Source organism: Lampetra planeri, chromosome 57 (assembly GCF_965212315.1).
Source record: "Lampetra planeri chromosome 57, kcLamPlan1.2.h2, whole genome shotgun sequence".
NCBI lineage: Eukaryota > Metazoa > Chordata > Hyperoartia > Petromyzontiformes > Petromyzontidae > Lampetra > Lampetra planeri.
In genome coordinates, this window is record NC_136163.1 from 6,434,232 (window position 1) to 6,456,908 (window position 22,677).

General features: G+C 52.8%; 1 protein-coding gene across 2 annotated transcripts in view; it reads left to right on the forward strand.

The window, feature by feature from the left end:
* LOC144735768 (zonadhesin-like) overlaps positions 1-20,495 on the forward strand; it is a 38,558-nt gene extending 18,063 nt beyond the window's left edge. For both annotated transcript variants that reach the window (XM_078618275.1, XM_078618276.1), the window contains exons 13-33: positions 2,424-2,598; positions 2,982-3,274; positions 3,900-4,105; positions 4,645-4,795; positions 5,400-5,491; positions 6,304-6,450; positions 7,085-7,383; positions 7,951-8,231; positions 8,491-8,699; positions 9,277-9,415; positions 10,170-10,399; positions 11,369-11,631; positions 12,175-12,461; positions 12,961-13,154; positions 13,826-13,964; positions 15,356-15,540; positions 16,595-16,695; positions 18,481-18,783; positions 19,096-19,186; positions 19,512-19,725; positions 20,285-20,495. In XM_078618275.1, coding sequence (XP_078474401.1) covers positions 2,424-2,598; positions 2,982-3,274; positions 3,900-4,105; positions 4,645-4,795; positions 5,400-5,491; positions 6,304-6,450; positions 7,085-7,383; positions 7,951-8,231; positions 8,491-8,699; positions 9,277-9,415; positions 10,170-10,399; positions 11,369-11,631; positions 12,175-12,461; positions 12,961-13,154; positions 13,826-13,964; positions 15,356-15,540; positions 16,595-16,695; positions 18,481-18,783; positions 19,096-19,186; positions 19,512-19,725; positions 20,285-20,466 — 4,181 coding nt within the window. In that variant the 3' untranslated portion in view covers positions 20,467-20,495. The remainder of the gene's footprint in view (positions 1-2,423; positions 2,599-2,981; positions 3,275-3,899; positions 4,106-4,644; positions 4,796-5,399; positions 5,492-6,303; positions 6,451-7,084; positions 7,384-7,950; positions 8,232-8,490; positions 8,700-9,276; positions 9,416-10,169; positions 10,400-11,368; positions 11,632-12,174; positions 12,462-12,960; positions 13,155-13,825; positions 13,965-15,355; positions 15,541-16,594; positions 16,696-18,480; positions 18,784-19,095; positions 19,187-19,511; positions 19,726-20,284) is intronic.
* Positions 20,496-22,677: the final 2,182 nt, after the last annotated feature.

Here is a 22,677-nt window from a genome sequence, read left to right on the forward strand (position 1 = left end):
ATAAATCTCAACGTTCATCCTACAAAGTCCCATCACAAGGGAGAAACAGAATTTTGTTGCCCGTATTTGAAACGGTTTTATGCCATATGGACCTGAACTCGATTTCCCTGTACAAGAATTTGGGGCTGACAGTTTTTTTTGCAGCTGCTGCAACCTGAGGTTTTGCCAAATGAGACTTTAACGACGTCACGATTTGGAACGCGACGTTCTGTTCCTGTGGTTTTATTTGTCTCGCAGAAGTGTCTAGACTGAGGTCCTTTTCATGCCAATCCAAAATTAGTGGTCTCAGGATTTGGGGTTTGCCATGGACTATGCTCCCGCAGTGGCGTGTAATGGTTATTATACGTGACCTTGCAAGCCAGAAGCTGTTGGTTCTGTGCCCTGGAACCTTGGATTTTGATGTCCCCTAAAAAGATTAATGTTTCAAATACAATACTGTTGCAGCTGATACATCCCATAACGTAGTTTAATAACCAAGCCATTGCCCTACCGGTGTAAAAAAGTTTACTTCCAGTTTTGTGCTGAAATGAAAATGGTTAGGTTTTAAATTTTTACCTTTACAATTCGCGTAATCGCATTCTAAAAACTGGGAACTAAAATAACAGTGACACGAATGTCCATAGCATTGGGCATGGGCAGTGGGGGAGAAACGGTCAAAGGGAGGGTGTTATGCTGCAGGCCCCTCAACCATAACAGTGCTGGGACCCTTCCTTGCGTGTCATCAGACCCTCTTGGCAGCAGCTTTGGTTACGCGACTTCGTGCCAATGAGTCCGAGCAAAGATAACTGCATTTACAGATGCGTCTTCAGTCCTAGGATAATTGATGGTTGGGTGTATGGGGGGGGGTTCAAATATCTCGCGTTCAAACAAAACGCTGCGAGTGTTTCCATGAAGACCAAATGCAGCATGAGCTTGTCGTGTCAATCACCAATGGGGACATTTTGCATCGTCATGGCTGGTAACATTAATATAGCGCAAAACTAGGGTGCCTGTTCCCCCATTAAATCCTGACCGCGGTTGTCGTGGCCCCTGGTAGTGCCCAGAGTTTCAGAAATGGAATGTTTATTTGTACCGGAGCAATCCAATGCGCTATAAAGCTCTTTTCACATGATGTCCAGTAGGGGGGTGTTGGGACGTTACGAGAAGCAGTGTAAAAACGCGACAGGAGTGCGGTGTATAGTAGAAAATAAATAAAGCGCTGATCTACAAAAAGTACTATATTTCTTACCAGGTACAGCCCACCTTAGCTATAAGCTTCTCTTTTCAGAAGTGGCTGTTGCTGAATATTCTGTGGGATCTCTGGTGTCGTTTTACTTCGAAGGTAATTTCAGTTTAAGCCTTTCTGTTTCTCCATTTTGAAATGTGATATCAGAGTTATGTTATTGCGTTTACAATCCAAGCGGTAGTTCTTCACAATGGGGCTGTTGCAGGCAAAGCAGGTGCATGGTGTGTGTGTGTGCGTCTACAAATGGCAACTGTTTTTAGTTTGCGGCCAAACGCTGGTTTGTGTCGGTGACAGCTTCCCTTAATTTATAAATTTATGCACGAATCCGACAATTGTGGACGAGTACAGTAATCGGCCATGGCTGCAATCCACTGCTGGATGGAAGGCCCCCGTCACCAAGCCGTTGGTCCTCCCCGCGGCTTGCCGACACGGCGATCCGCCCGGCCTCCGGCGCAAGGAGCCGAAGCTCGTGAACTCCTTGCGTTTTCCCTGCTTGCCGTTTACGAACACGCGATTTTTACTGCCGCAAGGGTGGCGGGGATACCCTGCCGCTGCTGTAGCGGCGCACTGGAAGATTGAACCGGCGACCTTCCTGGATGGCGAGTCTCTCCAATGTGACCGCTTGATACAATCCATAAAAGGTTTTTTTGGGTTACAGCGCATAAATATAAAGGTCTTGAACCCATCGCCACCCAACACGGCCAAGTTTTGAACAGAACATGCCAATTCGTTACGTGACAAACCTAATTAATTGGCTGTCGTAGTGGTGGGTTTAACGACACATTTATAATTGTTTTTTTTTACCCTTTTTATCTGGCAACAAAACTGACACCTTTGTTACAAGGAGTCATGTTTGCATTGACCACTATACCTGCAGTCGGAATGCAAACAAAAAACACAACTCTGATAATGTATGCACTGTCCTTGAAATTGATTGGTCCACACCCAAGACTGCTTTCTTTAGAGCCTAGTCTCACATGGGTTGGACCAGATGACGCCAAAAGGCGCACAACTCAAAGACAATGCACCATCAGAGTTTGAGAGCTCGGGTTAAGCATTTACACCATTGGAACCTCCTTTGCCAGTAGCAAAATATGATAATTGCTTTTTTACCCTTATCTGACAACGAAACTGACACCTTTTTTACAAGGAGTCATGTGCATTGTCTTTTATTCTCGCCCCACCTACCCCACTGCAGCCTCTCGTGTGGTGGTGGAGCTGGAGAACGCTGCCCTCTACCGGGGTGCCCTCTGCGGGCTCTGCGGGAACTACAACGGGAGGAAGGACGACGACTGGCAGCTGCCTGGGCAGGGTGCCACCCTCACGGCGCACGACTTCGGCAACTACTGGATCAGCGGCAGCATCCGCATGAGGTAAAGGGATGCTTGCTACATGGTGCAGTTGTAGTCGTTGCTCTGCATCCACGTTGGCCGTAAGGAAGTAGAATGAAGACTGCGCCAAGTTGACCGTCGCAGGCCCCTTAAAGTTTATTTTTGTTTTACTGCAACCGGTGCAATGGTTCATGGACTGGACTTGGGAATGCCGGTTTTTTTAGATCTCCCCAGCATGGCAGTGGAATATAACTGGGGGCAGGTTTCTGAGACGTCCACCCGGTAATGAACAAGTGGGGTAGGCAAGGTTGCTTAAACGTGCACGTTGACTGGTCAAGCGTGCGCATGTACGCGCGTCAACCGCCCCCCAACTTGTCCGTTTTGCCTCCTCCGCATCTCCCCCCTCCGCCCACGGCACGCTCGAGCGGCGTCCCCGACGACGGCTCCTCGTCGCTGCTGCAGCTCAACGCGAGCCTGGTGGCCGTGGCCTCCGAGGGGCGGCGGTGCGGCCTGCTGACTGACCCGCGGGGCCCGCTGGCCGTGTGCGCCGGCACGGTGAGCCCGGCGCCGTACTTCTCGGACTGCGTGTACGACATGTCGGCGGAGGAGGGCGTGCAGGCCTACGTGGCGCTCTGCCTCGCGCTGCAGGCCTACTCGGACGACTGCTACGCCGCCGGCGTGCCCGTCGACCCGCGGTGGCGCACCGTCACCGGCTGTGGTGAGGATGGCAGCGATGGCGCGGCGAAAGCTTAAACCGTTTATATTTAAGCTGGTTCAGGCCTGCCTACGGGCTAATATAGCTTGTTTTCAGAGGCGATGTAGCCACAAATGGATAGCGCAACGAAGCGGCAGATCATGTGGAAAGGTATGGCAACCAAATTATCTTATCGCATGTCTCTGAAATGTGGAGCGAGGTGGTGGGGAGAACATGCAAGCTCCAAATAGAGGCGTGTTCAGGGTTGGGATCGAACCTGTGTGAGGTAGTTAACATTTCGCCACCATGACGCACCTAAAGCTACCACATTTCTGGGAGACTCAACCGTGTCACATGACGAATTGGCAGAAAGTCCCTGACATCCATCCAGCCCCTTGAGACTGCAATTTGTGTATTTGCTGCACCTGCATGGTGATCACCCGTGCAAGCGATAACCAAACTATCAGTCGTGTATGATATGAGGAGTTCGTATGCAGGCACTGGATGAATTGTTACCTTTTGCAGGATTATGAGAAAGTGACGTGGATTGGAGGCCTTTATCCCACAGTGGAGGGGGGCCGGGTGGTGTGTAGGCGAGCGATGCAGCGTTCTTGACCAACTGGTGCCGCTTCCTGCCGTTGCCACCCAGAGCTGAGCTGCGGGCCGATGCCGCGGTCGGTGCTGTCGCTTGCCGCCTCCTCGTGCCCGGCGACCTGCGCCGACCCCGACGCGGGCCTGGACTGCGGCGACCCCGTGGTGGAGGACTGCGTGTGCGTGCCCGGGCACCTCTGGGACAAGACGCGCTGCGTGGAGCCGGCCGCCTGCGGCTGCGTCGTCGACGGGAAGTACTACTCGGTAACAAAGTGCTGCCAGTCGGTGGCGAGGGGTTGGGTATTGGCAACGTAAGCTTTTAACTTTTTTATTTTCTACCAAGCAAGCCCAACGAAGGTGTAATGGCTTGTGACAAATGTATAGCAGCGCAATGCTCTAAACCAGTGGTTCTTAGACTGGTGCACGCACCCCCTGGGCATGCGAGACGTGGCCAGATTTTTTTTTAAAGGTAAATCATCAAAACGAATTGAGCATGGTCACCCGAGTACATGAGATAAAAACAAAATTTACAATTTGATCACCAAAGGGGGTGCAAGGCTGCAGTAAAGGTGAAGAACCACTGCTCCAAACGCACGTTGATTCGAAATGTGGAGAGAAACTGGAGGACCCGGCGAAAAATCTATGCGACCACAGGATGAGAGATGCGCAAACTCCAAATATACAGCAGCAGGCGTCGGGGTTTGGATCGAATCCACGACCTGTATACCAGGCGAGGTAGTTAACATCTCCTAGCCACTGCAGCGGGCGCTCCCTCTTGACCCTCGCTGGCGGCGGCTTTGCAGATTGGCGAGAAGTTCTTCAACGAGGACTGCAGCGAGCACTGCGCCTGCCTGGAGCGGGAGCGGGTCGACTGCAAGCCCGTGTCCTGCGAGCCGCCGCTGCAACACTGCGGCGTCAACGAGTACGGCACCCACGGCTGCCTGCACAGCTGGAGTAAGTCTCTCTCTCCCACGTGTTGTGCTCCTATCGGTTTTGTTTTGCTCTCGTAACTTCACTTGGCCCCCCGGTGCTCCCTCCATACTGGTGGGCATACGTCGAAAAAGAGTTTTTTTTGATAGTTCCACATTGGATTCTTTCTGCAGTCTCTCCTAAAATTAAAGATTCTGATTTCAGTTTAACACGTAGGCTTTCGCGACCAATATCATCCATAAGAGGTTATTTGGGTTTTATCGTGTAAATATATAATGTGTCGTTAAAACCCGACACCAGTGTGCTGTACTAGTGACGAATTTGCATGTTCTGTTTGACAACCCTTGCTAGTTTACTGTGGTGGCGGGTTTAACGACACTTTACGTAATCCAACCCAAAAAACCTCGATTCTGAAGTCTGGTGACGCGCCCCCTCCTCCAGTTGTGTTTCCATCCTCTAGAGTCGTGATTCACACTCCACAACGGTGGGGGGTTGCACTCGTGGAAAAGTCTGCATGTCCCTGCAGCCTGAACGACACTCCCCCCCCCCCCCCCCCCCCCCCCCCCCCCGTGAGGTGTCTCACGCTGCTGTCCACAGCCCCCTGTTGCTGCTGCTTTTGTTGCGACAGTGATCTGCTCGAGCGGCGGAAGCCAGCACTACGCCACGTTTGATGGGCGGGCGTACGAGTTCTATGGGACGTACACGTACGCGCTGGCCATGGTGAGCGGCAGTGGGGGAGATACTACGGCGTGAACCGCATGCCTTGCTAACCCACAATGCACTGGTACACAAGGGGAGTGGGGTGGGGATCGTAGGTGGGGGGGGGCGACTGGTGGTCTTGATTTTAGAGGGTGGATTGGATGCCTGAACTGGATTCATATCTTGCGCATGAATTGCCAGATGTCACATGGCACTGTGACTGCATTAGCTTGCGCCCACTCGCATAACATCCACCTACATATGTGTTTAGTCATTTACTTGAGTATCTGGTGCACCAACTGCGTAAACACAATTTGCTAAATGCTGCCCTTTATTAAAACGTTCATTTCTGATTATACTCCTTTACCCAGGGAAGCCTCGCTGAGTCTCGACTTTTTTTTAGGAAAGTTCTGCCAAGTTGGGAAAACATTTTGGTCAGCATTAGGATGTTAGGCCAATGGGACACCACGTTGTCATTAGAAAAGACAACCTCGTTTGGAAAACTTACACAACTGACGGCACGAGTGGAACTGAACAGAGATGGTTATTGCTGCGAGAGACCACACGACAAGAGTTGCCACGAGTGTTTTACGACGCCATTGCCAACGTAGATTGTTTTTAAAGTCTCCCTTAACGGCGCTTCCAACCTCGTGTTGACGGCGATTGCTGTTTTCGTCGCAGCCTCAGTTTTCAAAACCACGTCCCGTTTTTTTTTACATTTACTAATTGTAATAACACATTCCGGTTCGTTTATGCCCGCCTCTCCCATTTGTTTAGTTTTTTCTTTCTCTCCCCCCCCCCCCCTCCATTCCCGACCATTCTTCCTGAGGAAGACGCGCAATGTCTCGTCGTCTGGCGCATGGCGTGTCTTGCTGAAGAACTCCCCCGTGCCAGGCTCCTTCATCCAGTCTCGGCCCAAGGCGGTGTACATTGAAATTGCCGGCCTCGAAATCTCCTTCCTCACCGGCAAACGAGTCCTGGTAATGATGGTGTCACTTTGTGTTTCTGTCGCAAACTGTTTGGTTTTTCGGGTGTCTCTCCATAGGCCGACCCCCCCCCCACCACCCCGTCTAGTTGCACCGCCTACACACTGCGGCGAGGGTGGGAGGGGGCTTTAAATTAAACCTGAAATTTGCCTCGTGATTAATGCAGTTATCCGTGCGCAAAAAGTATTTCGTACAATTTTTTATATGTTAGGCTCTTACAATGATTGACATGGGATGAATGACGCCGACTTATTTATCTAGGAAAGCCACGACTCTTTGAGCAGGGTTCTGCATTGCCTTTATTGTTTTCTGCCAACTTATGAGCTTGTAAACTTGTGGTGCACTTGGCGGCACTGTATATGTCCATTGAACTTCTTTCACACCCTACGTAGCCAACCGTGCTAATCTGGAGCTTTGGCATTATCCAGAATATTTCAAGGCGATATGACTCTAGTTGATGAACTCTTGGACGAAAACAATATTTGACTGCCTAAAAGCCCTCGCAACAACCTCCCCACTAGCCAATCGCTGCTCCTCGTAGGCCGCACACGAGACTACGAGCGTGTAATGTGCCCACCGGGTGCGCCGCCAATTTTGTCGGCGGTTTGGACTGCGTGGTGCCTTGCAGGTGAACGGCCGGTCGGCCCAGATTCCCTTCTACCACCCGGACACGGGCAGCGATCCCGAGGTGGTGCTCTCGTACGCGGGGAACCACCTCCTGCTGGAGGCTCGCGTCGGCCTGCGCGTGCTCTTCGACGGGCGGCACGTGCTGGTGGCGGCGCTGGCGACGCACGCCGGGCTCGTGGAGGGCCTCTGCGGCAACTTGGACGGCGACGCCTCCAACGACATGAGGCTGCCGAGCGGCGTGCCCACCAGCCACGCCGGGACGTTCGGAGACTCGTGGAGGGTGTCGTGGCCGTGGGATAGGTGAGGGTTGGTGGGTTAGAGACGCGTTTTATCCACGAGGTTTTTTTGGGTTGGATCGCATAAATGTGTCAAACCCACCACCACCCGACACGGCCAATTGGTAAAGTTTTTCACGTAAACAAGGCATGCCAATTCGTTACTAGTACAGCACACCACCGGTGTTGGAGAGACAGCCTTTATCTCTATATATAAGGGAAATTTGTGAAATGTGTTCGAAATGTTTAGCATACTTCTCAACATGCAACAAACTTGAAATTTGGCATGTGGGTAGCTTCCAGACTGTAATAATGGATATTTTGCAAGGCAAGTGAGTGGTGACATCACATCTGATGTCACCAACCCTCTGCGTAGGCCGTGTATTAATCCAAGACAAGAATCCAAGTCTCGGGCGAAGCCGAGGTCGTAAAGCTAGTCTCTTAATGTGTATTGACAAGGGGGGGGGGGTGAGCAACACTACAACAATACAAGCTCTCAATTCCCAAATTTGAATTGGAACCGCCAGTGATCTCTCCTCGAGCAATCCCAGTTGTCCTGCTTCTTGACCGCTGCCCCCCTCACCCCACCCAGCGGCTTTGAGCAGGGCCAGGCCAAGCTGCCCAGCGTCGTAAACCAGGAGCTGGCGACCCGTCCCCTGTGGTGCGGCCGCCTGCTGGACGCAAAGCTGTTCGGCGTGTGCCACGAGCAGGTGGCGGTGCAGCCGTACTGGCAGCGCTGCGTGTGGCACGTGCGCCACTCTGCAAAGCCGGCGGCGATGCGCGCCGCGCTCTGCGCGTCGCTCGACCTCTACTCCGTGGCGTGCGCCCTGCGGAGCGTCGCGCTGCCCGACTGGAGGACCGCGGCCAGCTGCGGTGAGCGCCGCGGCCGTCGGGAGACTCGTGACGTCGGGCACCGCGCTGTGGTGGCAGTGGCTTTGCGCGTGGAATGTTGATCCAGAACCTGGTGGAGGTGGCGAGGGTGGTTGGCGGATCGCGCGAGCGTTGTCCAAACGGCCTTCCCGGCTCGCCAGGAGAATGCCATACAGAAATTTGTGAACTCCACTCGTTGCACCTGGTGGGATCGCGTTCTTCCTTGACCCTACCCCGCTGCCATCTCCTCGCCCGCGCGCAGCCCTGCCCAGGTGCCCGCCTGGCAGCCACTACGAAGCGTGTGCCCCCGGCTGCCCCAGCACGTGCGCCGTTCCCACGGCGGACGGCCTGTGCCCCGTGCGGCCGCCCTGCCTCGACGGCTGCGTCTGCAACTTCGGGCGCGTGTGGAGCGGCGACCGCTGCATCCTCCCCGCGCAGTGCGGCTGCGTGGCCGGAAGCTCCTACTACCAGGCGAGTGGTGTGTGTGTGTGCACGTGGGTGGTTGCGTTGTTGGGTCCCCCTTTATTTGCATCTGCTGGGTTGAAAATAAAAAAAAATGCAACCTACGCAGTCAACGTCGTCGGTGCGTTGGTTTTTCAGCAGGTTTCTTTGTACACCGTTTTTCTCTTTTTTTGGAATGCATCTACTACCACATGGACGTATCGGCAGTGCAGTATATAACGCACCACCGGTCCTCGTCAAACGGTCTCAAAATCAAAATGTCAGTTGACATTCGACTTCTGACTGCTTCGACATTGCAGGGAACATTTTGATGCACCACCAACCCCACAAGATTTTCTGACCGGGGTTGCAAATTACGGGAAAATAATTTTTGCAAAAATGTTTCTTTCATAACGTACACCACCGGTGTACATGAAGAAACTGGATACCTTTTTACTTATTTTTTTTCCTTAAGGCTACACTTTTCTTGACATTCTGTTATGCTTTGCTAGTTTGAGGGGAAGGTGTTGGGTTTTATCTTTATCTCCCCGGATAATGCAAACATTGACCTCGTTCCTCCGGCCCTTCCTCCTGCCCCACCGCTCAGGCTGGCAGTCTCTTCCTGAACCGTAACTGCACGGAGTTGTGCTCGTGCCGGACGGGAGGTGCCGTCGTGTGCTCGGCGTTCCGCTGCTCTGGGCAGTGCGTGCTCGAGGACGGGGAGTACCTGTGCTCCCAGCGCATCAGTGAGCAGCCGTAGAAGGCTAATGGGTCGTGCTGCCCCCTCCTGCGGCTGCCGCCTAAACTCCTGCCCATTGTGTCTTGTGGTCGCCCATCCACGCGCTATGCAGCCTCCACCACCCCTCCTGAGCTTCCCAAATCTGGTCTCGGCATTTCGTGTGGTTTTGGTCTTGGGACGGTTTGACGTTTTACGGTACAAATTGGTCTCGCGTGACGGTTACTCGATAAATTTCGATTTAAAGCTTTCGTGACTGCAGGGATTCACCTTCTTGGTTCTTTCGGTAAAGTCACGTAGAAGGGAAATAATAAAAATTAAATTATTCTCACGACGTTTCGGCCACAACGCAAGCAGCCGTCCTCGGGTGAAGAACAGGTCTGTCTGTCCCTTCTACGTGACTTTACCGAAAGAACCAAGAAAAGGTTACTTGATACTTATTGGAAAAGGGCCCGATGGCAACATTGCCTGCTTCTGGCTGACCTAGGCCCACTTTGAGCTGACACTGTCCCCTTGGCCAGACTGCAACGAGGTATTGGAAGGGTTGATGTGATGCATGGTGGTTTAGATTTTATGCTATAAATTTCCACACGACAAGCTACTTTGAGCAATCATTTGTGGTCTGGTAGCTTCGGATGATAAGCTAATAGCCATGTAGGTTTTACCGAGATTCCTCCCCAGTACAAAATATACTTTCTGCTTTCTAATCAATCCGAATCGTTAACCCATGGGTTCCTACCTACCCAATCTCGTCTGTGGGGCAGAGCGCTGCCAGGTGACGGGAGACGCTCACTACAGCACATTCGACGGCACTGCACTGGATGTGGACGGCACCTGCAGCTACGCGCTCGTGAGCGTCGCGCAGAGGCCGGACTTCTCGGTGTACGCGCGGCACGAGCGCAGCGCCCTGCCGCCCCACGCCACCGTCGTGGTCGGGGTCTACGTCCGCGTCCAGTCGACCACCATCGCGCTGGAGAGGGGATTCAACGTTTACGTACGGATGTGCCCCGCGCGGGGCCAGGAGAGCGAAAAGCTTTGGGGGTGGGCACGGGCAGGCACAAGCGGGCGCAGAATAGTGGTGCATTGGGATATCGGCTTTTTTGTGGGCTGTCATACCCTCCCTCTACCTGTCAGCCGACTTAATGTTTTTTATGAAGTTGTCGCGTGAATGAACGTGCCAATTGTATTACTGCTATGTGGCACTACCAATATGATGGACAGCAATTCACAAATTTTTACTAAGGTTCGACATGCAGTTGCCACATTGAATTTTAAATTCTAACATGCATAACACGCTAATAAATTCAAGGGCTTTTACCCCCGTTCTTTGTACAGCACCATACTTTATCAAAGCCTATTTGTTCGTGCCACCAGGTGCGATGTTAACTCCCTCGCTTGATATGCAGGAGGTCGTGGGTTCTATCCCGACTGATGCCTCCTCCCTGTGGTCGTGTGACAGTTTCTCTGGGTCCCTCGGTTTTCCACTCCACATTTTAAACTCGACACGCATTTTTAAGAGTATTCAGCTGCCATTTTTGAATGTCCACGTAATAGGCCCACCTTCGTTGAGCTATCATTTCTGATGGCCAGGTCGCTTCTGAAACTGAGCTACGTAGCTCATTGGGCGGTACGTGGTAAATATATTTTATAGATCGCACGTCTGAAGTCGTGGTTAGCGCACTACCACCTTGGCGACCCGCATTCGATTTCAGCTCGTGGCCAAAACCGGTGACGATTATGTAAACCGGTCCTGGGCCGCCTCTCGGTAATCAAATGATTGTAGTGCGATGTGTAAAACTATTGGCCCTGCGGAGACCAAGGCGGTTGAGTGTGGTGCTGGCCACCCAACCCTTTGTGTGCCGTGCCGGCCTTCAAAGGTGCTCACTAACAGCACCTTGCCCCAACAGTCTAAGGCTATGCTGGGGTGTCTTTGTTTTTTTTTGGTACGGGGGGGTGACCACAGCTGAACGGAGTGCGCCAGAACCTGCCGCTCTTCAGGATACCCTTCACCGCTTTCGAGAACGCACGCGACATCGTCGTGCTCGGCCACGACCTTGACTTCTTGGTGCGCTACAACGGCTGGGCGTCCTTCTCCATCGAGGTGGGACCGGGCCTGGCTGGCGCCACTGCGGGGCTGTGCGGCGACAACGACGGGCAGCCGGACAACGTCACGAACGCCGTGGGCTCCTCGTCGCCGTGGCTCATCCGCCCCGTCGACTCCGCCGCGCAAGTTTTAGTTTTTTTGCTTTGGCTCTTTTTGTCTTGCCATGCGGTGCTCCCAAGTTGGTTGGGCGGTGACTCTATAGCCCAGCGGTAGTCGAGTCCCAATAGAATTAATTTGCTTAAACGCGCGTCTCCTTTGTCGCAAATTTTCCTCGCTCGAAGCACCATCGCATTTTAATGCTCGTTAAACGTAAACATAGCCGTAGTGCATTCACGCGTATTTTGGCGTTGCGGAGGCTCACTTCAAATATAGCAGCCGCCCTGATTTTAATCCTGCGGTGTGTAATGACAGCTGTGAACTACTACCGTGCGCCGTCAGCTTTGGTGTACTTTAAATAATCCGGTAACGGCATTTGCAAAGAGGTCGTGGTGTGGGGAGGGAATCAAAATGTAAAAGATTCCCTTTAAGATCACTCTGGGTATTTCACATGGCAATCCTCGTATCATGGTTCATTTGCAACGAGCGCTGTGTGCATGGTAAACGAGTGAACTAACGCTCCGCTTGCCCTTTGGCCTCCCGCGCGCCCCGTTCCTCGTGCCGCGCAGCTGCGTCCCCTTGGCTCCTCCGGCCCCGGTCCCTCGGCTTCCCCCTCCTCCGTCACTGCGGCTGATGGCGGCGGCGCAGGCGGCGTGCGCGGTGCTGAGCGACCCCGCGGGGCCCTTCGCGGTGTGCCACGTCGCCGTGTCGCCCGCCTGGTGGGCCGGCGTCTGCGCGTCGGCGCCGACGGGCGGTGACGGGCAGGAGGCGCGGTGCCGCGTGATGCACGCGTACCACACGCGCTGCCGGCTGCGGCGCGTCTTCGTCGGGGAGTGGAGGACCGTGACGGGCTGCGGTGAGGCCACTGCCACCGTGGGTTTTGTTGTTGTGTCTAGCATGGAGGAGACTTATTTTTGGTCGTCCTAATAATTGGCCTATTTACCCAGGGAAAAGCTGCACCTGAGGTCCCATAGGACTTTAATTTCCGGAGGGTCCTGCTGCCGCATTGGGTTTTTTGGATGCTTTCAGCCAATTAACCCTTTGCCGTTCCGATGACGTACGTGTGATCAGTCTTCCCACCCTGCAAGTTGCAGGGTGGGTCCCTGATTGGAGAGACTCCAACTATATCTGGTGAGGTGGTCCCTTATAGGAAGCAGTCCGCACTAATGGTGACTGACGCCTTGTTTCCCTACTACAGGTGGACCCCACCACCCCTCCATCGTGTTCGGCCTTGACATATTGGTGGTGCCATATGACAGGCCCTTACACTGGTAAAGTAAAAATGGTTTCATGTTTTAAACTGGACGGTGTTGATGATTGGAGGTGGTGGTGCTGCGCATTGTCGCCCAACCCAGACGAGGCCTGCCCGGTGAACAGCCGCCTCGAGACGTGCACGTCTGTGTGCCCGCCGTCGTGCGCGATGACCACCTCCGACTGCGAGTGGCCGTGCATATCGGGCTGCCAGTGCAAGCGCGGCTTCTTCCGCCAGGGCGGCACCTGCGTGCCCCCGGAGGGTTGCGGATGTTTCGACGGCAGCTCCTACTACGCGGTGGGTCCCCCAGCATCGGTTGGGGGTGGGTGGGGACGACTGCCCTTCTTGGGCACGCCCTACCCATGGGAAGGTATGGGTAGCCAAATCGTTGGTAGTGGAGAGATTGGCATTCGGTATTTTTTTTGGTAAATGACGATGAGATGGACATTGCTGAGGTGACGATGACTCGCTCCGAAGTGACCCACCAAGGACTAATATTGACATGGCTTGGTGGTCCCGTGTGTGCCACTTCTTGTGGGGGTTTACAGTTCAAATTCAGCCACCACCCTGGTTAATACTCTGGGCGCATTAACCAGAACATTACGTGCAGGGGATATTCTAGATCCCCCTGACGTCATTTTCAAGAGTAGGCCACATTGGGTCGGTACCAGTATCCACTCTCCCAAATTTGGAAGATGACCTGAAAATGTATTACATTGGGATTACACATGGCAGACAATTGTTGGGAGCCCCCTAATTCCCATTTGCAGGCCAGTTGCGCAGTCTCGTTGTGCCGCACAAGGACCGTTGCCACTTGGTAGGACGGGGAGAGGGCCTGCTAATTGTTTGATGGCGAAACGTCGTTCCTATCGCGTGCATGGGGATTAGAGTTGCCTCCCCGAACGAATCGCTGCCATTTTTTTACGGTGACGCGGAGCCCTGGCTCGCCCGTGCGTCCCTCTGCCCAGGTGGGGCGTCAGTTCCGGGAGTCTGACTGCTCCACGCTCTACACCTGCCATGGCAACCGCTCGCTGACCCAGCGCCGCGACCCCTGCGCGCCCGGCCACAAGTGCCAGTTGCAGGACGGCGACTACGGCTGTGTGGCGGGTGGGTGGGGGTGGGGTGGCGTGGGGGTGTGGGTGGGGTGGGGGGTGGGGGGTGGCGGGTGGGTGGGGTGGGGGTGGCGGCTGTGTGGCGGGTGGGTGGGGGTGGCGGGTGGGTGGGTGGGGTGGGGGTGGCGGGTGGGTGGGGGTGGCTTCCTTCGTCGTGGCTTTTCGCTGGAAGTGCAGCAGACGGAGGGGGGCGGGGGGGGGGGGTTTGCTCGTGAATTTCTTAAAATTCGTGCCACTGCTGGCGTGAAATAAGGTCCGAGGGAGGGATGGTACTTCAGAAACTTGCAGCAGTTGATACAAACTGGGCACGCCAGGAGATCGAATGTATCTACGGACCTCCGATATTACAAGTCCCAGTCAGCATACTTGGGGATGTAGTAATGAATGATGACGAGCCATAATCCACTTCTGGGTGAAGGCTACCGCCATTTCCCACCCCCAAGCCGTACAAAAATTTCGGTGAAAATGGGTGTCGCTCTATTTCACCGTGATGGTCTTTATAAATTGAAGTTTCTGTTCTATCTCTACTTTTGGAGTACCAAAGATACGCAAGTTGAGTTTTTTGTTTTCATATACGATTCAGGTCCCGTTTGTTACCTTGGTGTTTAGCAACCCAGCGATTCTACAGCCTTGACAGACTTTTATATTTGCACCACCCAGAGGGCGTAAGCGTTGTGGTTTCACACTACCCTCCTGAACGTTGCCCACCCCCGTTGAAGACTCGGGCTTAACGACTGCATCAGTGGGGACTGTCTACTCTGGCACTCGGTGGCTGGTGTGAAGGACACGTACATGATGTGCGAAATGGATATGTTGACTTTACATTTCCCCACTTGAAATATTAATCATAAGCCGATACAAATTGTGATCTTGATGCTCCCCTGGTGGCGTCGGGCCTGTCATAGCTGAGTGGTACATTGTGAGTGAGAGGTCTGTGTCCTGAGTGGGTGAGGATTGGGGTGAGGGTGGGCTACTCTGCGGTGAGTGTGGTGGCGATGATTCCTCTTCGCAGTGACGCAAGAGGCAGAATTTTTTCATTATTATTTTTTGCTTGTTCTCCCAATTGTATACAATTTTTTGCTGTCCATTTTTTTATAAACAGAAATGTCCCATCCACAACTCTGTTCTGACAACCTAAATGCCAATGCGCGCTCCTGAGACATTCATTTTAAATGCTCCTCCTACATGAGAAGTGAGAATTTGTTCTGTAGCAGTACCGAGACCAACTTGCCACGCTTGAAGTTGTATTTTAGTCGTGGGGGCGGCCTAAACCCAGATTTAAACTTTGAATCTCTGGCATGGCATGAGGCCAATTGAGCGACGCCGTGTTTGTCACTTTCTACGCCTTCACGACACTATGCTGATTGCCCCTCCCCCCCCCCGCAGTCGATGAGATGACCGTGGGGTGCTTTAACGAGCGGATGATGGTGTCCATCTCGAAGCGCCTGGTCCTGGGCCAGAATGTCTCCTCCCTCGCGCTCATCTCCTCTGCTCCAGGCTGCGAGCTCCGTGACACGGGGCCGATCATCTCCTTCAACATCTCCCTGCGCGAGTGTGGCACCATCTTCAGGGTGCGACTCCTCATCTTCCCAAAGAACACCCCCCCCTCCCCATCGATTTTTTTTTTTGTTAGTGGATCGTTGCAGGCACCACGGTGGTGGGATGTTTACAACCTTGCCTGGTATGCAAGAGGTCGTCTGTTCGATCCTAACATTGAACGCCTGTATATTTGGAGTTTGAATGTTTTCGTGTCCTCCTCCACCCCCCCCCCCCCCCAATACATTTCCACTTGGTCAAGCTCTCCATTTGTGGCCAGGTCCCCTCTGAAAACGAGCTATTATTAGCCCTCGAGTAGGCCTGAGGGCTAATGAAAGTCATCTCCACCAACTCGCCGGTGACTGTGCGCCACCGCAGGTTGACGAGCACGCTGGCGGTGTAGCAGTCGTCGCAGCAGTCATCGCAGTAGGGCCTGCACACCGTGGTTATGTCGTACACGCAGTCTGAGGAAGTATGGTGCTCGGCTCACCGTGCCGTTGCACGCGGCCGCGTGTCCATCGGCAGGCCACGCCACGGACCCTGGAGGCCACGGCCCAACATTTTATCAACGTGCGTTTTCGAATATTTGGCTGCTATAAAATGTCTCACTACTTGGCTGAGCGATCATTTGTGGTCAGGTCACTACTGAAAAAGCACTACACGGCTCCGTGGTCGGCAAAGTAAGAATGTGTTTAGCAATAGTTTATTTTTAACACTTAACCAGCAAGGCCCTTTTTGCATTGGCTCCATCTCTAATGCAGGGGGCTCAAAACTCATGGTCCATTTTGAGTAAACCTTTATGTTATGCCCTTCTCTTGCACCGCACGTAACCAGCCGTGCTAATCGGAGGTGCGATGTGTTGCATATTCCGCGTGTGACTAAAATCAAGGACCGATGTGGGGATCGAGCAGTTAATGCTGGGGTCTTTGGCTATTGATTTGACCTGAAGTCAAAAGCGACTTTAATTTACCTTGGCATCGTTTGTTCCCGTGCTGCGTAGAACTGCACGGTGGATAAGCAAGGCAACTGGGAATCGCGTTTCGAGCACCTGGGATAAGGGGCGGGGGGTGTGTTTTAATCTCTCCGCAGCAAATGAAGGACTACTTTGTGTTCAAGCAAACGGTGACGTTGAAAAACATCTCTGCGAACATCATCACCTACGAGTGGCTGACCGTCATCATCACTGCCGTGTGAGTGCTTATCCTCTCGACTTCCTCCACCCTTGCCCCCCCCCCCCATGCCTCCCCTGGCCTCGGTGGGTCACACCGCCGACTTTGCCATGTGAACGAGAGACCTGTAGGAGGCAGTGGCGTACAGCAAGTGGGCTGTGGGGTAGTCGCCGTTTAGTGATCTGAAGATTCGAATTTTTTTTTGTGCTGGTCTCCACTTTCTCAGCCCCAGGCCCTTGCCCCATCTTGAAATCAAGATTTGTTTTCCATTTGAAATGAATAATACTATCTTGATTCTGGCTTCAACATGTTGGGTGCTGCCTGTGACAACTCTCCTGCCACCTTTTTAGGATGCGTTTTGTTCATGCATTCTCATGGCGACTCTGGCTATCAAAATTTACATTTTTGTACAAGTTTTGTTGCACCTCCCCGATTTTTTTTGCATGGTTGGCTACATTGCAGAAAGAAGTTCTACATACACATGCATTACTACCAATGTTTCAAGAAAAATAAGTAATTCCCGAACGAGACTTTGTTTTAATGTCTGCTATTCCTCTTGCCCCCCTCACCCCGGGAGTCTACCTTGAGCCACTTCTCCAGCTCCATGGCCCTACCCTGGGGCATGCGGCAATAAAACAATTAAATTGTTGGGCAAGTGAGGTGAAAGTGAATTATTTTGTGAATTCCCACTTTCATATGAATTAATACTAGAGACGCAGATAAAGATTGCAGTTTTCCAACTCGATCGTCTGTTCAGACGCAGAGTGGATCTCGTCCATTCCTCTTCAAGGAGTGGAGATGTCGGCCAGCGGTGGAGTTTGCGATGCGCTCGATTTTGGTTTGGGATTCGTGGCCGCACTCGCAGGCCGCCGAATCTTCGGCCGTGCGGCCCCGTTCCTGATTTTCGGTTGCTGGTTGACCCATTGGCGGTGGACGTGGAAGGTTGAAACTGGAGGGGTTCGAAGGTCGGGGGGGGGGGGGGGAGGTCGTCCCCTAATGAGGCTTATTTTTCACCTCGGCTACAGTCCCAGACTCTTGCTTCCGTCTCTCTCCGTCAATTGTATTCGTGGCGTGAGGCGTCTGCTGTGAATCCAGAAGGGAGGTGGTGTGATTGTGGGCAGTCGGCGCTGGGTTTGTCCCGATTTTGTTATCGGAAGCTGCCGGTTGACTTTTTAGTACGCTCACTCCAACAAGTAAAGGGAAAGGTGCCGTTTTGATCAACTTTTTAGAGACCTGAGCCAGTGATGGGGAAAATCTCTCCTTCCTATTTCGCGTGACATTTGACTTCCACGAGAAGTTGCATCTCTCCAGGCTCAACCTTCTGCTTGAGGTCATGTCTAACCACGAAGCCACCCAGCCAGATTGCGTGCGTACTGTACAGCAAGTACTCGCTTAACGCGCTTTTTTCCAATGCGTTTGCCATAATGCCGTGTTTGAACCATCTGACAAATTACTTTTGGCTGTGGCCGAGTGGTATGATGCTGTACGTGGCATTCCCTCATCTCGGTTGTCCTGCCATGGGGATGACTGCGTGCTGATTTTTTAAGTGCAAATGTGATTCTGGTACAGTTATATTCCCTCCAACGTGGACCTTTGAGTACACGACTCCCTATTTTCTCATGGCTTTTACTTAAACCGTATTTTGTCTTTGCGTTTTATTTTAGTACAATGTTTGATACCCCCTTGAATGGAAGTGATATTACTTTTTTTTTTAATACGGTTTATACAGTACCACGTTTTTAAACGATTGGCTTGTTGTAACGCCGATACTGTTACCATTTTCACCGTCTTCCGATCCTTTTTTAGTTGCAAGATCCCAAGGAGGAAGCTCCTGAACGGAGACCCGTTCCGTGTCAACACGACCAGCATAGCGCTGAGCCAAGTGGTGTACAGCGACCTGCACCTCCGGATGGATCTGTTCCAGAAGCCGGACTTCGCGAGGCGCTACGAGCCGCTCGAGTATCCCGTCGCCGTGCGGCTCCGACAGCCCCTATACCTGCAGGTGTCGATCCGCACCGGCCTGGAGCTCGCCGCCTTCACGGTGGACTGCGTCGCCACGCCGGGCAGCAGCCCCCAGGATCCCTACAAGGCCTACCTCGTCCGCGACGGGTGAGGTGGGGGAAGGGGGGGGGGGATCTCTGACCACGCTGCTGCTGCTGGGTGAGATGAGACCAACACGTGTTTCCGTGACGGTGTTTTTTTTTTCGTAGGACCTAGAAACAGATTTACCGCGAAGTTGGCAATCCTTGTAGTGGTCCTGAATGGACGATTTGGTTCACTTTTACTCCCACCCCCGATCCTTGCATTACCAACTGGTGCTTGGCAAACAACGCTTGCTTGAGAAAGAAAACCTGCTGGCCTGAGGTTGGCGTTTCGCACCGAAGCTGATCCTCGACCTGCTGCCCCCCCCCCCCCCCACAGTTGCCTCCAGATGGATACCGTCAACCTGACGCTGAGCGACGTCGTCCGTCGCTTCTCCTTCAAGGCGTTTGGATTCGCCGGCTCTAAGACGGTGAGCGCCGTTGTGACCTTGCAGGGAAGACCGACGGTTACTCGCACCTTCTTTTCAGCTGGCAAGGCCCACATTTTGAACTAAACGGGCTCTTATGTCCATTGAACTTCATTCGCACGCTGTATGTAGCTTGATTTAATCGGAGGCGCGGAACGGATGACCACAGCCCTGGAGACTGTCAACGGACACTTGCACCATCATGCAGGTGCCATAGCACGTGCTTGGCAACTATGTAAAAAAATTCGCCTCCAGTCTGCTGTGAGCACCTCGAAGCCCATTGCCTTCTCCACCTGTTTCTCCCCCCCCCCCCCCTGCCCTCGCCCAGCTGTACGTCCACTGCTCGACCATCGTGTGCGGGAGGACCAAGGCGGCGTCGCGGTGCCGGCAGGGCTGCCTGTCGCAGAGGCGGCGGAAGGAGGCGGCGGAGGCGGTCGACGGTGACGAGGAGACGACGGTGTTCCTCCTGACGCGGGGGCCCTTCTTGTGGGAGGGGCATGATGACGACAAAGTGGCGGCGGTGGAGACCGAGGACACGGACTGTACGTGTCCAACCCCCTCCTCCTCCACGCCAGCAGTGCCTGTTCTTTATCGCATCGACTCCCTGATTCTTCCCCCCGCATGCACAGCTACCGTGTGGTTATCGTTGGTGGCCGAGCACCACCCCACCACAAGTGTCTGGAAACGCCACTGTCCGTCCAAAATGCTGTTGCCACATCTCTAGGTCCTCCGTTCGTGGTGCCGTAAAACACCTGCTTCATGCTGATGCCAGAATCTATGAAATGGCTGTGCACGGGGCAATCGGCTCTGTACATAGTCGCTAGCCAGTACGTATGTTGAACCTCTTCTTTTTGCACCGTACGTAGCCAACCGTGCTCATCGGAAGTGCAGGTAGTTGTGTTGTAGATTTAATGTAATTGGCAGTTCAGTTGAACTCCTATCTGGTGCAAAAATGCTTGAATATTATTTGGTCTGCGCTCCCTCCCCAAGTAACGACCGGGGGAACCGTTTGCGACATGGGACGCCTGCAACTTGCACACGAGGCAAGGCGCGTGGCCTTGCTCCCCCAGTGATTTGTGACCGTTTTCACTTCATTTGCAGCCCAAGGAACTTTTGCAGCCGTCGCTGGGATCTTCGCGGCCCTGCTTCTGTTCCTCGTCCTCCTCGGCGGAGTCCTGTGCATCATCGAGGCCCTCTGCAGCGGGGACGCTGGACCGCCTGGCGGGTTGGGGGATTTGATGAAAGTGGTGCAAGACGGCAAGGAATCGTGTGCGAAACATTGAAACGAGAGCCAATAAAGAAATGCGCAAAAGGGCCTTCCCGTGTGCATTAATGGTGTGGATGAGGCACTCTCTATGGAATCATGACCTTGGGCCCCAAGATCATACCGGTGGGGCGGTTACTCTGCAAAGGTTGTAGCTTGGCCAATCCTCACGACTTGGAGCGTGGAGGAGCCCTGCCATTGTAATGCAGTCGCAACTAAAACACTGCAGCCAAAGGTGTCCTCTCCCCTGCCTTGTTTTTTATAAATCTTAGAGACAGTGCTAGATGGGTGATCGTTTGCCATCAGTGCTGCGTCGTGTGCATTTTCGTAAATCGACACGCGTCCTCGTGATAGTTTATATATTTATATTTTTCCATTTTTAAGTGGGCCTTTTTAAGTGCTGCTATGGTTTATGCAGCCACGGAATGCCCATGAGGGTTGTTGATAGCTCCCCGTGCTGCCCTCTCTATCTCCTTCCCGTGTCTCTTGCCGATCCCATCACGCTCCGTTCATTACAACTTCCCAGTCCCTAGAAATCTAAAGCTGGGTGGAGGGGAGCGGGCGGGAGAGTTGATGTCTTTTGTACCGTTTTTTCAGTTTGAACAATTCGCTAAAATAGTTGGTGGGGATTGGAAATGCTTGCACCTTTTAATCTTGTGAACATTTTCCAACGTGCGGTTTGTCCTTGGCTATCATGGAAACTGTCGGGAGGAGTAGGGAGGAAATGTGGTTTTGCATGTTTACTAAGTCTTTTGCTTGCTCCATCTCCTGAGTTTTCAGGAGTAGACTCGTCAAATTGGCTCGCTTTCAGTTTCAATACTGCTAACGGCAACACCACTACTGCAGGTTGGTTCTTATTTAGGGGGCATCCTTCCCCCTCCCCCCCCCTGTTCCCCATTTTCGGGTAGATGCACCGAGGCGCTGTCGTTTCAAACTTTTAACCTTCGTGGAAATAATTGATCAACTCGATGCTGGACGTTCCCGGACGCCGGCAAGGTTCTAAAAAACCAACCAACGCACATCTTTGCCCCACGTTTACTGGGAAAGCCCTGTATCAAATTTTAAGTCGTGTTTTAGAATTTTGGTAGTTTCTTTTAATTCTTTAGCGAGTTAAGTTTTTTTAAATCGGCCGTCTCAATGTTTTTGTTTTAATCGGCAACGCGTGTTTTTGGTACGGGGGGGGGGGGGGGAAGCGTGGGGGTGTTGGCGTTTGAATGCGGGAGAGGGGAGCCGGAATCATCGTCCACGCGATAATTTGTTCACGCCGAGATGTGTGGCTCTCCAAAGCAAATATCGGCGTCCGATTCCCCCCGTGGGTGAAGTTCATCAGATGGTTATTAATACGAGAAGATTTCGGCCCCTCTTCTCCTGTAGGTCCTGCGGAGGGATGTGAGGGAGGGGCCAGTGCCTTTGGGCTTAAATTCGAACCTTCATGGGTTGAAATAGGTCAAATCTAAACTACTTAAGCAATACATAATAGAAAACATTTTAAGGTATGTTTTTCGGTATTGTGGAAATACAGGGTGAAAAACATACGGTACAATATAGGATGATCATGGGTAGGCAAAGTTGCCAACCATAACCCCAAACTCCTAACCCAACCGAGCGGCGTTTGTGGAGGGTGGGAACATGGTGAGAAACGAAGCCGTGCCTAGGAGAATCCTTGCACAACTCCGCTCTCCCAGACATAACCCGCCCCACCATGCCCCCCTACATGACAAAATCGATCCATAATAGAGGGTTTATTTTTTTTGGGTTGATCGCATAAAAATATAAATGTATAGTTAGTCACGCAAACAGAACGTGCCAATTCGTTACCAGTAGAGCACACCGGTGTGTTGGAGAGCCAAGAAGCCACGACATTTACAATTAGAGTACGCCGTTTCGCCAGTAATTGCAACTAGCTTCATCAGGCGACAGCCAGATGTGTGGACAAGCCCACCCGATTCGTTCCTTAGAGGCGTAGATGTGGTGACGTCACTTGTGCGCTATTCTTACGCGAAGTGGGGGGGAGATTAATAAATGACTGGCCAGACTGGGTATCCAGAATGGTATTGCTCGCGAAAAGGTTACGCGTTTTAAAATAACAAAGATCCACCGCCAACGGCATTGCACACGATGCGGGGTGCCTGGCTTTTGTTGTGGGACGTTTTCGTGATCCGCGGGGTGCCACGTGGTTATTGGAGTCGACGTCCACAACAAACCTTTGGCTCTTGGGCTGTGTCTGCTC